This window comes from Bos indicus x Bos taurus, chromosome 29 (genome assembly GCF_003369695.1).
Source record: "Bos indicus x Bos taurus breed Angus x Brahman F1 hybrid chromosome 29, Bos_hybrid_MaternalHap_v2.0, whole genome shotgun sequence".
In the NCBI taxonomy this organism is placed as follows: domain Eukaryota; kingdom Metazoa; phylum Chordata; class Mammalia; order Artiodactyla; family Bovidae; genus Bos; species Bos indicus x Bos taurus.
In genome coordinates this window covers 33821588-33836521 of record NC_040104.1, presented here as the reverse complement: position 1 = coordinate 33836521, position 14934 = coordinate 33821588, and the positions used below count along the sequence as shown (strand labels likewise).

The window sequence follows — 14934 nt, the reverse complement described above, 5'->3', positions numbered from 1 at the left end:
GGCTTATTAGATGGGCGTGAGTAAGTTTCATAAGGCAAGTGGCTGTGGCACTCAGAGCCCTGTGACAGCTCCCATCACCCTTATGCTCAAGCTCTCTACTCTGAGACCCTAATTAATGCCTCTCTGTACATGCTTGGGGTTTGCCAACTAGGAGGTGCTCAGTAATTATTTTATGAGTGAAATTTACATTCGGGAGGGAAGGGAAATCAAGAAGGGAAGGAAAAAAAAAAACATGCTGTCCTGAGAAAAATGCTGGGTTTCCATCGCAGCTACAGTACTGTCAGTGCTCCTAGCAGGACACGGAATTCAGTTCAAATGGTTCCAGTGAGGAGACCTGGCTTCCCCTTTTTGCTTGAGGACAGAAGAGCCAGAAAACACATTGTTCCTATCCTTACAGTGAAAATAAGCAAGACAAATGGCAAATGCATGAGTTTTCCTTGAACTCCTTCTCGGAGGTCACAGGGCAGCCAAGTGGACAGGCCTTTTACAGAGTGTCACATCAGAGACAAGATGTGGGTGCCAGCTTCCCTGGGGTGGTTGCAACTGCTGTTGCTGCTGCTAAGTCGCTTCAGTCTTGTCCGACTCTGTGTGACCCCATAGACAGCAGCCCACTAGGCTCTGCCGTCCCTGGGATTCTCCAGGCAAGAACACTGGAGTGGGTTGCCATTTCCTTCTCCATTGCGTGAAAGTGAAAAGTGAAAGTGAAGTCGCTCAGTCGTGACCGACTCATAGCGACCCCATGGACTGTAGCCCACCAGGCTCCTCCATCCATAGGATTTTCTAGGCAAGAGTACTGGAGTGGCTTGCCATTGCCTTCTCCGGGTTGCAACTAGTCCCTGGGAAAAAAAAAGCGTTTAGCTTGGGGAAATTATGAAGACTGAATGTGTCCTGGCAGGAGAGTATGTAGCCCTTGGAGGCTGCAGAAATTGGGAGAGTCCACATTCTCCAAAACTTTTCTCCACAAACCCCAGCAGGTAGTACAGAGAAAAAGTAGGAAAATAATCCCTGTGGTAGACCTGGAGGAGGGGTACAGCAGCTGCTAAGGGAGGGGGTGCAACTTTCTACCTGCTTCACTCAGATCCTTCTCACCTGATCTCCCATATGGAACAAAAGCCTTAATCTGTGGAGAGGACAGTGAACGCTAGTACTTAGGCCCTAAGGGGAAGAAAATTCTAACTACTGCTGGAAGAGAAGCAGGAATACTTAATGGGCCCAGAAGAACAGCCCAAAGCGGGCAGGAGCACTGAAGAGGCCACACTCCTGAGATTCAGGGATACTTGCAAATACTGATATAAGTTTGAGGCTCAATGAGAACAAAAGAGAGTTCTCTCAAGCTTACCACCCACCACTGCTAGCTAAAAAGCTAAACATAACAATGAAAAGTGGAATACTACTGGGAAGGAGATAAGAAGAATTTGTTGCTAAGTCGTTTCAGTCGTGTCCAACTCTATGCGACCCCATAGACAGCAGCCCACCAGGCTCCCCCGTCCCTGGGATTCTCCAGGCAAGAACACTGGAGTGGGTTGCCATTTCCTTCTCCAATGCATAGAAGTACAAAGTGAAAGTGAAGTTGCTTAGTCGTGTCCAACTCTTAGCGACCCCATGGACTGCAGCTACCAGGCTCCTCCGCCCATGGGATTTTCCAGGCAAGAATACTGGAGTGGGGTGCCATTGCCTTCTCCAATAAGAAGAATACAGGAGCCTAAAAAGAGACCCTTTCTAAGGCTGGGCACAAAGATGGGACCTAAAACTGAGAATAGAGTAGGCACATTGGGGGAAAAAACCCTCTGGCAAACTATTTTCACACACTAAATACAAGATATTGCTGAAGGAATGTAAAGCCTGTGATGCATTAGGGTTAGCCCTAGAAGTAACACATTTCAAAGCCAGCCCAAATCCTAACTAAATTAACTTAAACTCTCTCACTAAAGTGCAAGCAGGAGAAAACTCATACCCAAAATCTACTACCTCAGTCTCTACTGTGCTACACAAGATGTCACACTTTCATCTGAATCTACAAAAAGGCAAGAAAAAGCAGCACTCTCCCAGGAGACAAAGATATCGTCAGAAGAACACTCAGATGTGACACAGATGTTGAAACTGTATCTCAGGAATTTAAGGAAGATTATGTAGGGAATTCCCTGGTTGTCCAGTGGCTAAGATTCTTCATGCTCACTATGAAGGGCCCAGGTTCAACCCCTGGTCAGGGATCTAATACCCTGCATGCCAGGCAGCTAAAATAAAATACTGCGGTGGAAAAGGTGGACAGCATGCAAGATCAGATGGCTATTTCAGCAGAGAAATGGAAACTGTAAGAGAGAATCAATTGGAAATGCGAGAAGTGAAGAACATAGAGGTGAAAATTGTCTTTTATGGGCTTATCAGTAAAGTTGAGATAGCTGAGGAAAGTAGATAGATCAATAGAAATTATCCAACCTGAAACACAAAGAGGAAAAGAAGAAAGAATATAGAATAGGGCATCTAAGAACTGGGGGACATCAACCGCTCTAGTATACATTTAATTGAAATTCCAGAAGAAGACAGAAAGAGCAAGGCAGGAGAAACATTTGAGGAAATAGTGGTTGAGAACTATCCATATGTAATTAGACACCAAAACCGGAGACCCAGAATCTCAGAAAACACCAAGCAAAATGAGTACATACACACCCACAGATACCTATGCATATCATATTCAAACTGCTGAATACAAAAGAAAAAGAGAATCCCGAAAGCAGTGCCATACAGGGCTTTTTTTTTTTTTTTTTTTTTTTACAAAGGAGCAAAGATAAGAATCATAGCAGACTTCTCATCAGAAGAAGAAATTTGGAAAGAGAAATACATATAAACTAGAAAACAGAAGGAAATGGCAACCCACTCCAGTGGTCTTGCCTGGAGAATCCCAGGGACGGCAGAGCTCGGTGGGCTTCCGTCTATGGGGTCGCACAGAGTCGGACAGGACTGAAGCGACTTAGCAGTAGCAGCAGCAAACAGAAATGCTAAAAGAAAGAAGAAATCTGTCAACTCAGATTTCTATATCCTGCAAAGAAAACATCTTTCCAATGAAAAAATGGTGTAGAGGTACAGGCAAGAATAAGGTAACCAAGGAAGGACGGTGAGGCACCCAGGCACTAAACATACTGAACAACCATTACCAACCCTCGGGCTGAAGGGCAAGGCAGGGAAGTAACAAGATATTGTTACTAAAGCCCAGTGGGAGTTGCAGCTGTGTAGAAGGCGTCTGGTAGGAGCTGTAATTCGGGGTGGATGCACCCATTATTAGAAATACAGGACCAAGAGAGAGAGAGAGTAGGGAAAACTTCTCCTCTTGACCTGCAGTCTCTCACCACTGCTTACCATTGGCTATACCCAACCAGAAGCAAGCCTGCAAGGGAGGCCCCAGGGATGCAGTCTGCAGAGGTCAGCCTGTCAGGGCACAGGGAAGGGTAGAAAATGAATCTGAGGAGGGAATGGCAGAGCAGACAGCGTTCAATCCCAGATCTACCTAAGAACTTTCTAGCAGATGCATGGCCTCGAATATAACATCAATGAGAGCTCAGACCTACAGAGGTAGGGTGGGCCAGCTCTTAGAAATGCTGAAGGCTACAATTCATTGTTGGGAGTTAATTCTATGGGAAATGGGCAGCAAAGACAAATTTTTATTGCAGAGCCAACAAGGAGCCTGCCTCTGCTGCAGTTTTGGAGTAGCTACTGTTTAGAGATGCCGCTCTGTTACAGAGACCTAAGGTCAAGGGATCTGTTGGTGTGCATGGGCTGTGAACTGTAATTATTCACAGAGAATACAGTGGCCATTTCCTCTTGTTGATGACGGTGGTGTTTGGAACAATCATAGATGAAAGCCCTAAAAAATCAAATCTTTATTTTCCAACTAAAAAGTGCCCAATCAGCAAAAAGTTTACTCTCAGAAAGGCAGTGTGGCATTTTCCTCACCAAGTGCGTGTAGTGAAGTGGATCAAGGTGTGAAGTATCGAGTGCGAAGAAGAAACGCTTGCAGTATGTGTGAAGATAGCTTCTAGTGGTCCTCTTCTGAGCCAAGTTTGCAACCACTCTATGAATCTTCTGTGTGTGTTCATTCTCTGTAATCCAAAGATGCTTTGGAAAAACAAGTGAAGAAAAGCCGGTGGGGGGAAATAGTGAGAAACCGATCACCTAGCTGTCTCCATCACACCCCCCAGGTGGGGGCTGAGCATCACTGTAGAATCAGCTGTAATGGAAGCAAAGAAAAGCGTCTCGAAGAGAAAGCTGTCCCTCTTCTCTACCCACTTCAGAGTTCCAAGTGCAGTCTTTTCTTTACCAGAGTTGAACACAAAGGTTTTGATTTGTAACGGCACCATCTTTCCAGGAAGCTTGATGACAGAACACAGGCTTTAAGATCAGACCTGACACAGTCTATATGCCTCTATTAGCCATGTGATCTTAAGCAAGTTATTTATCTTTCTGAGCCTCAGTTTCATTGGTTGTGAAATGATGATAATCATGTTCACCTCCAAAGATGGCTGTGAGCACAGTGCTCCATACCTAAAATGTACTATATGAATATTAGTGAACTTTCCCTTCCTACAGAAGGTGAGGGGTAACAGGGGTGGAGTGCTTAATTATTCTCACCCTAGGTCTTGAAAAAACAAAAATATCTACTATTCATTCACTCATCCAAGAAATACGTACTGAGTGCCTTTTACATGCTGGGTCCTGCAACAGGCACTAAGAATACAAACAAGGTCCCTGCCTTCGTGGAGCTTATATTCTAGTGGGAAAAGAGACAAAAAACAGGTAAGCAGGTAAACAAGATGCGAAGTGAAAACAGTAAAATAAGATAATGCAGGGGTCCCCAACCTCCAGGATCTATTGCCCAGTGATCCGAGGCGGAGCTGATGTATTAATAGTAGAAATAAAGTGCACAATCTGTGTAACATGCTTGAACCATCCTGAAACCATCCCCTGCCCCCAGTCTGTGGAAAAGCTGTCTTCCACGAAACTGATCCCTCGTGCTGAAAAGGTTGCGGATTGCTGATTGATGTGATCAGGATGGCAGGACCCATCAGAACGGGTGACCGGAGAAGGCCTTGCTGAAATAATAATATTTGAACTAAAACATGAGTAATAAAAGGAACTGGCCCTATCAAGGTTAGAAGGAAGAGCATTCCCAGCAAAGAAAACAGTCAGCGCGAGCACCCCAAGCCTAGTTTGAACTCAGCGTGTTCAGAAGCAAATGGAATGGAAGGCAGAAAGTATGAACGAATAGGCTTCAAGGTAAAGTTGGGAAAAGCAGGAAAAAAAAGAATGAGCAGATTATTCCACCTACACTCACTCATTCACATTATTGAGCATCTAGTCTATGGAAAATTCTTCAAGAGATGGTAATACCAGACCACCTGACATGCCTCCTGAGAAATCTGTATGCAGGTCAAGAAGCAACAGTTTGAACTGGACATGGAACAATAGACTGGCTCCCAAATCGGGAAAGGAGTACATAAAGGAGTATATTGTCACCCTCCTTATTTAACTTATATGCAGAGTACATTATGCGAAATGTTGGGCTGGATGAAGCACAAGCTGGAATCAAGATTGCTGGAAATATCAATAACCCCAGATATGCAGATGACACCACCCTTATGGCAGAAAGTGAAGAAGAACTAAAGAGCCTCTTAAAACTCAACATTCAGAAAACGAAGATCATGGCATCTGGTCCCATCACTTCATGGGAAATAGATGGGGAAACAGTGGAGACAGTGTCAGACTTTACCTTTTTGGGCTCCAAAATCACTGCAGATGCTGACTGCAGCCATGAAATTAAAAGATGCTTGCTCCTTGGAATAAAAGCTATGACCAACCTAGACAGCATATTGAAAAGCAAAGACATTACTTTGCCAACAAAGGTCTGTCTAGTCAAAGCTATGGTTTTTCCAGTGGTCATGTATGGATGTGAGAGTTGGACTATAAAGAAAGCTGAGCACTGAAGAATTGATGCTTTTGAACTGTGGTGTTGGCAGAGACTCTTGAGAGTCTCTTGAACTGAGATCCAACCGGTCTATCCTAAAGGAAATCTGTCCTGAGTGTTCATTGGAAGGACTGATGCTGAAGCTGAAACTCCAATACTTTGGCCACCTGATGCAAAGAACTGGCTCATTGAAAAAGACCCTGATGCTGGGAAAGATTGAAGGCAGGAGGAGAAGGGGACAACAGAGGATGAGATGGTTGGATGGTATCATTGACTTGATGGACATAAGGTTGATCAAGCTCCAAGAGTTGGTGATGGACAGGGAAGCCTGGCGTGCTGCAGTCCATGGAGTCACAAAGAGTCAGACACAACTGAGCGACTGAACTGAACTCTATGCCAGGCACTCCCCTAAGTGCTAGGGATACACCAGTGACTGAACAAAGGCACTTCCCTCAGGGAGTTGACAGTCTAGTGAGGGTGATCTCATGGGGTCCCGCAGTCGCTGGAAGGAACTGGCATTGAAATATGTTATCTTGTTTGATCTTCACAGTATCTCCCTGAGACAGGTATTATTACCCACGTCTTACAGAGGAGAATTCAGAGGCACACGAAGGTTATGCTGTATAACCTGCCTGAAATAATAGCATTCGTGGTGGGGGTTGGATGGTTAACAAGGGAACAGAACTGAATGCCTGCCTCTAGGGTTGCATTGCTGGCAAGTGTAGAGCCTAGATTCAAAGCCTAAACCACCTGGCTCCAAGGACCTTCCCACAAGGACCTGTTCCTTCTGTCCTCCTGTGATAGAGAGGAAGAAAATTGGCCAGTAATTTAAGTAAAGCTGCGACAGATGTATCTAAGCCATTGGCCAGAAGTCGTCCCTCATGCGGTCGGAATCCAGGTACTGCAGATAGAGACCTGTCTCCAGCATCCTGCTGGGAAGCACCCGCATCCTTTCCCTTAGCAACTGGGTAGCAGGAAGAGAAAGGGACACCGAGGTGGCCACAGGGCAAAGGTCAAGGTCCAGAGAATGGGTAGCCCGAGCTCCTCCCCGCAGAGGCAGAAGCAGCGGCGTTCGGATGGGATAATCACAGGAATTGATCAGGTGGCAGAGAGAGCCAGTGGCCTTTCTCAAGCTCCAGAAAGCGGTGAAATGAGTGAATAAGAGACAAGAAAATTCTATAAATGGGCTGTGCTGTTTGATGTTCATTTAATTAAGACATTCAGTCCTTCTAATGGAAAATATGAAGAGTGGAAATTACTGCTTTTTGGCCATCTCCTAGAAAGCCAGATCTTGACGGCATCCGGCCTTTTCATCGTATCGTCTTCAGGCTCAATTTAATTATGTATTACAGGCCACCTTCGATAATAATTACAATTGTATGCCTTTATGCAAAGCCTCTTTCTAGCTTGGAAGCTAAAACTCTGGGGAGATGCCAACAGAGATTGCTCAAGTATCGTTTAGTGAAAGTGGTTGTTTCCGTATTTGTGCATTCAGCAGATGTTTATCAGGGACCTACTGTGTGTCAGGTCTCTGTAGGTCTGCAGGGAGTGGCATGTGAGTGCATCATGGTCTCTCTTCTCTGAAGAAGCAGGGAAGAGGCCTTGCACGTGCAGTCCTGCATTCATTTATCTGTTCAGCCACCATCCCCTGATCATCTTCTCTCTCCCAGTCCCCATGCTAGGGAAGCTGAGATGAACTGAAGGCCAGTCCTCCAGGGTCCAGTGGCTGGCAGATGCTGGAATCCAGATTCCCAGCCTGACTGTCGGACCTCACGATCCTGTCCTAACTCAGGCGCTCCAAGGCCAAAGCGGGAGACAGGTTGTCCATCAGCTGTTGTGATGCAGAGGGCACATTCCAGAGGATTACTGGGAGAAGAATGGATGGGGAGACCTGAAGTGGTGGCGTTTGAGTAGGGCCTTGACAGAAGTAGCATCAAGGTGACATGAAATTCTCCAGGCAAGAATACTGGAGTGAGTAGCCATACCTTTCTCCCGGAGATCTTCCATACTGAGGGATCAAACCCAGGTCTCCTGCATTGTAGGCAGATTCTTTACCATCTGAGCCACCAGGGAAGTCCAGTGAATAATCTGTCAAGTCAAAATTGTAAGACTCCAGAACTCCTTTTTAAGTATTTTGCATGGTGTAATAAAATCTTTTTTATCCAGTTAGGCCAGGAAATTAGATTAATAAAGAGTGTGTACATGGATCATAGGTGATCAAAGAACCAGACTAGAGACTAGAGACTAGAGACTAGAATAGCATGCCCATCCCGTGAAACTGTCAGACTGAAACGGATCTTCCTGTTACCTTCCAAGATGACTGGGGATCTGACAGCACTCAGCTTATTCATAGACTGCAGTTAAAGGGACAGAATGGGGTTTTTGTTGGGGTGGGGGATGGGGAGTTAGAGAGCGGGGAGTCTTGATTTGGGGCTCAAAAATTTGGGATGCTCTAGTGATATTTGGCCTACAGGTTGTTATTGGCAGATGTCCTCTAAATGAGACACTTCTAAAATTACCAGCAATTAAAAAAGTCCTCTTCCCCAAGGTGACCATGCTCATGAGGCATACTTGCCTTGTCACAGCACTTTTCTTTTCTTCGTTTTTTAATATATGTATTTGGCTGGGGTCTTAGTTGCAGAGCTGGCGGGCCCAGTAGCTGTGGCGCGTGGGTTTAGTCGCCCCTGGGTACATGGGGTCTTAGCTCCCCAACCAGGGATGGAACCCACATCCACTGCACTGCAAGGCAGATTCTTTACCACCACCAGGGAAGTCCCATCACAGCACTTTTCTAATGATGAAAATCATCCATGTTAATTATTCAAAATCTTGAGACTATAAAATGCATATAAAGAAGCAACTAAAATCCCCTGTAATTCTACTCCCAGAGATAGCTGCTGTAAACATTTTTGTGAAATTCCTTCCTGTTCAAATTTCCAGCAGCCATAAAGGGCTAAAAAGCACACCAGCCTCGCCCAGAGTTAACAGGAGCAGAGCTGTGAGCTCCTCCAGGAGAGAGAGGCCTTAAGACAGACAGCCCAGATCTTTAACCCGAGACCGCCCTCAGTGGTCTTTCAGAGTCGTGCCCTCACCCACTCTGAGGGGCACTCTGCACCTCTCACCCTCCATTCCCGGTCAGGGCTCACCGCTGCTTCCCACTGAGCCAGACTGACCTCCCCTTACAAGAACCTGACTCGGTACAGAGAGAAAAATGAGAGAATCATGACAGGAAACAGTTTTCCAAACCCTTTAACTGCCTCTGAAAGTGAAAGTTGCTTAGTCATGTCCGACTCTTTGCAACCCCATGGATTGTACAGTCTGTGGAATTCTCTAGGCCGGAATACTGGAGTGGGTAGCCTTTCCCTACTCCCAGGGATTGTCCCAACCCAGAGATTGAACCAAGATCTCCTGTACTGTAGGCAGATTCTTTAACAGCTGAGCCACCAGGGAACTGCCTCTCCTAGAACCCAAAGGACTGATACATCCGCACAGCCTTGCCTCACCACCCCCAGGCCTGAGGTATACGGTTGCAACCCCTGCTTTTCTTACCGTCATGGAAAGGGCATCCATTTGCCTTCCTCAGACCTCAGCACCAAAGATTCAGCTCTCCCAAAGCCCCTTGGCCCTCCCCCTAAAGTCAGTCTTGAGTCGAGGACTGGGATGATTCACTCAAAAGACCTTCACCAACACCTCCTCTGTGGCAGACTGTGCCCGGGACTGTTATCATTCCGTGATCAGTACCAGCCAGCCATGAGGACAGAAAGAGCGGACTGTAGCCTGCCAGGTTCCTCTGTCCATGGAATTCTCCAGGCAAGAACACTGGAGTGGGTTGCCATGCCCTCCTCCAGGGGAGCTTCCCCACCCAGGGATCTAACCTGTGCTTCCTGCATTGGCAGGCAGATTCTTTACTGCTAGCACCACCTGAGACACCCATCCCCATTCACACGCAAGTCCAGAAAGGCTCTTCAAACCTGTTAGTAGCCAGCTCCCTGCCATCTGCCAGCCACTGTGTAGCAGGTAGGATAGCACACGCCGTGGACACTTGCAAACAGATGGTCTGGAAACACTCTGAAGACAGAGAAGCAAGGGTCAGCTTGGAAGCAGAGAGATCTAAGTTTTAATTTCGCTCTATCACACTTAGCTGTGTGACCTGGAGCGAGTGACTTCACTTTCTGAGTGTCCTCCAAAAAAGAGCTAATATATGTCTTTTAGACTAGTTGTGAGGGTAAAGGGAAAGAATGTATGAAAAGCACTAGCACCATATCTGAATGCCATATTGTGGGTGTTGAAAAATTTTAGGTTATTTCTTTTATCCTCAGGAGAATGGGAAAGAGAATTAAGATTCACGTGTGATGCTTTACAAAGACCACACCAGAGCAAAGCTGTGGGTGTTGAGCGCTGCTCGGTGCCAGATGTGAAATCCAGTTGTGAAGGGGCTACGGGAACCCATCTGTCTAGCCCCCTTCTGTGGCAGCAGAATCCTGGTCTGAACTCAAAGTCCCCTTTTCCCAGGCTCTGTGGCTTCCTAGGAAGCCCCATCTCCAGTGCTGGTCAGGAGAAACCTGTTTAACCAGTTCTTGGCAGAGGGGCAGCAGGGGGCGGAGGTTTGAGAAGGTATTCAAGCATCCACTTTGACTCCTTGCCTCTGATCATCCATCTCGGGTGTGTATGTGTGTGGGTGTGGTGTGTGTGTGCACACATGCACGTTCTAAGTCATGTCCAGCTCTTTGTGGCCCCCTGTGAACTGTATGTAGCCCACCAGGCTCCTCTATCCATGGGATTCTCCAGGCAAGAATACTGGAATGGGTTGCCACTTCCTCCTCCAGGGGATCTTGCTGATAACAGGGATTGAATCCGAGTCTCTTAGGTCTCCTGCATTGGCAGGGCACCATCATCTGGCTCTTAGTGAGTGAGTATTAGTTCATAGCAACAGGGCACTTCCACACATTGCTCACAGGAATCCTGGAGGGTGAGGAGGGTATCTCCACTCTACAGAATTAGGAAGGAAGACTCAAGAGAGAGACGTTGTCTGTCTGCAGTTGAATATCAGAAGGTGGAGTTGTGTCCAAGGAGATGCTGGAGACGTGGAAATGTATCCGAGCAGAAAGAAAAGCGGACCATGCAAAACCATGCCATCAGGTAGAACATGCCAGGCTGCAGCAGTGGCACCATTATATCTCTGTTACTCAGAGCCACTCCTCGGTTTTCAGGTACGACAGCTTTGGCCGCCTGACAAATGTGACCTTCCCAACCGGCCAGGTGAGCAGTTTCCGAAGTGATACAGACAGCTCAGTGCATGTCCAGGTGGAGACCTCCAGCAAGGACGACGTCACCATAACCACCAACCTGTCTGCCTCCGGTGCCTTCTATACGCTGCTGCAAGGTAAGTCAGCCGGGGGCCTGGGGGCTTGGAGACGGTGGGGTGGGGACGCCCCCCTTTGAAGAAGGATGACATGAGAAACAAGCTGCTACTGCTGCAGCTGCCCAGAACAGAAAAGCGTGACAACTGCTTTGTCACTGTATCACCACCTCATTTGCAAAACACACCAGCCTGAGCCCTGTAGAGTCTCTCCCCCAAGCTTCAGAGTAATAGTCATTGTCTCATCCCATTATCAGCAGAACAAAGGGTAGACAATCCATTAGCTGTTAATCCAGGTGACCTCGCTATTCGGCCATTCCAGTGGCTCCCAGATTAAAGACCGACTCTCACTCTGGTGCCTGGCGAGGACAAAGGACGAGAATAATTACACCTAATTATGAAAGGGATTTGGGCCTTGGAGAAGGCCTCCCTGAATCTCGGGTGAGAGTGCCTTGTTCCTCATCTAGGACTCTATGGAGAAGAGACCCTGCTCTGTGTCCATCAAATAAAACCTGATATGAGTTGATCTTGTAGCTTCAGATAAACCACAAAGAAGTAACCTTGCTGTGAATTGTTTGCCACAATTGTTCTCACGGGGCATGGTGACCCAAAGTGGAGCTTGTCGCTTTGTTGGGCTTGGTAAGCATGGAAGAAAAGAAGGGGTCACTAGGGAAAGACTTATTTGATGTTTTTCCCTGGCGTACTCCCCAGAGCTTTGACACAAAGCTGTAATAAGGGTCTTGGTCTGAGAGTCAAAGCCCCGAATTCTAGTACTGACTGCCACCCCATCACCGTGGCCCTCAAGTTTCTACTCTGGGGAAAGAAGGCAAACGAGAGCCGTGGTGGATGGTGCCCTGCAGTTCCAGGGCAGACACGCCGGGCCCCTGCACCTGCTGTGCCAGCTCCAGAGTGGACTGGGTGGAGTCACTCTTCTCTGATCCTCAGTTTCTGGGTCTGGAAAATGGGGCTGAATTACAAGTCCTGCTTCCTAGGGTTGCTCAGACAGTTTCTTCAGACAACAAGCAGAGGGACTGGCATGGGCCAGCACATAGTACTGCTTGGGAAGTACTTGTTGGATTAATTAATTAACAGGCACTTTGATTTACCGTAAGAGAAGGACCATGTATTTCCACAACCATTTTATGCCAACTGTAGTCCTATGCCTTTAACAAAACTCAAGGAACAATATCAGTTTTCAATCAAAGAAAGAGAAATCAAGCCCTGGAATTCCTTCTCCACCAAGCACCTTTAGCAATGGGTTGGGACAGACCCTAGGTATTTATGCGCCAACTGGGTTATTTCCGAGAAAAGGTAGCAGTTCCTAGCCAGCCAGGGTTCTGGCCGACCAAGGAAGAGAGGGCAGCTGATGACACACAAACATCTTATCCTTCAAACCTGTTTTCTTCCCCATGATTAAGAATTGCCTCTTTTGCTCCATACGTCTAAGCCGGCTTGCAGCGTTTTTCTCAAAAGTTAACGCAAGCCTTCTAATATTTAGACAACTTTTAAAAATTCAAAGGTGACACATCTCTTCAGTTTTAAAATGTACCATCAATTTAATAACAACTTTCCAGGTGGAGGGGGTCGGGAGACGCACTGCTCAAAATCCATACGAGGACTTAAGACACATTCCAATTTCAGAAACCTTAAAATGTGAAAAGTCCATCTCGGAAACCAGGAAAGCTGATACCTCTTTATCCTCTTTGGTACCTCTGCCAAGCTCTCTTTCCTCATTTCATACCAGGTTCAGATGCTTGGTTTTGCAGCTGCTTCAGTAGAGTCTTTGTCAAAAAAGCTCGTTCGGTTTCATCTTATGTCTGAACTATGGGAAGAAATAAGAAGCATCTTCTAATGAGCGGCAGCCTTGGGAAGTCACAGCTCACATTAAACGGGAATCGTTTGAGATGGGGCCTCTGCAGATGCTGTTCCATCCGCAGGCACCATTAATGGACATATGTGGATTCAGCAAGGAACAGCTTTAAAAGATAAATTGACACAGGCTTTCACTGTTCAAAGGGAGTAAAATACAGATTGTCAGTGAATAATGCATGGCAAGTTTGAGGCAGATTTTAGAATTCTGCGTGTGTGGGAGAGAGAAGGGGAGAAAGATGGTGTAGGGAGGGAGTGGGAGGGAGAGAGACCAATCTGATGCCATTCTCACAGGAAAAATTCAGTGAGGGTTCCCTGCAGAAACCACTGTATCCTCATTGCTTGACACAGCCCAGGGTATATCTGGTCTGATCCAGCAAATGTTTACTGAACACATGCAATAATAACAACGAGAGCTAACGTTTTGAGCACTTATTCTGTGTGAAGTATATTTTTAGTATTTTATATTCATCATCCTTTTTAAATCCTCGCAACAACCCTCTGAGGTACGATTAATATCTCCATTTTTCCAAATGAAGATAATGAGGCATTGAGAGGTTAAGTGGCTTATCCAAAGTCACACAACTAGTAGGTATTTGGACCCAGACAAATAGGCTCTAGGATACATTCTCTTACGCATGAATCTGCAGGCAAAGGGGGGGCTATGGAAGGACCATACTGGTACTACAGTTCACTCTGACAAGTATGTGAAATGGGGCAGAGGAGATGGAGGAAAGATGACGAAAGACAGACGTGACAGTGACCAGCACAGCGCCCGGCACACGCAGCTGGTGGTCACTGACATTTACGTGACTCACGCGAGAGGCTGAGCGCTCAGATCTTCATGGTCATCCTCCCACTTAATCCCGAGAGCTAACAGTACAGCTGTTATCCCTAATGTACAGATAAAGAACAGAGGCCTGAAAGCCTAAGGAATTTGCCCAAGGTCTTGCAGGAAGAGAGCGGCAGAGGTAGGGCTTGAGTCCAGGAGGTCTGGCCCAAAGTCTGTGCCCTCAGTCTCTGTGCTAGTGCGTTTCACTGTCCGCTGGGTCATGACCAACCTAGACAGCAGATTCCAAAGCAGAGACGTTACTTTGCCAGCAAACTCCGTCTAGTCAGGGCTATGGTTTTTCCAGTGGTCATGTATGGATGTGAGAGTTGGACTATAAAGAAAGCTGAGCACCGAAGAATTGATGCTTTTGAACTGTGGTGTTGGAGAAGACTCTTGAGAGTCCCTTGGACTGCAAGGAGATCCAACCAGTCCATTCTAAAGGACATCAGTCCTGGGTGTTCACTGGAAGGACTGATGCTGAAACTGAAACTCCAGTACTTTGGCCACCTGATGCAAAGAACTGACTAGTTTGAAAAGCCCCTGATTCTGGGAAAGATTGAAGGTGGGAGGAGAAGGGGACTACAAAGGATGAGATGGTTGGATGGCATCACCAACTCAATGGACATGAGTTTGAGTAAACTTCGAGAGTTGAAGGATAGGGAGGCCTGGCGTGCTGCAGTCCATGGGGTCGCAAAGAGTCGGACACGACTGAGCGACTGCACTGAAGTGTTTGAGGGTTCATTCACTCACGGAGTGGTGAACCTCTGCACCACTAGCTGCAGGACCACTGTTGAGACCTGGAAAGAGGCTAAGGAGGAACAAGGGAAGCTTCTGGGAAGAGATGACGTTTACACAGAGCCTTGAAGGAAGGGCTTGGGCTCGCATTTATTAAACAGAGGGGCAGTGCAGACAGAAGCA

General features: G+C 46.8%; 1 protein-coding gene across 11 annotated transcripts in view; it reads left to right on the top strand.

Moving 5' to 3' along the window:
* TENM4 (teneurin transmembrane protein 4) overlaps positions 1 to 14934 on the top strand; it is a 1822236-nt gene that overhangs the window by 1780773 nt on the left and 26529 nt on the right. For all 11 annotated transcript variants that reach the window (XM_027532088.1, XM_027532098.1, XM_027532094.1 and 8 more), the window contains one exon: positions 11167 to 11339. In XM_027532088.1, the coding sequence (XP_027387889.1) occupies positions 11167 to 11339 (173 nt within the window). The remainder of the gene's footprint in view (positions 1 to 11166; positions 11340 to 14934) is intronic.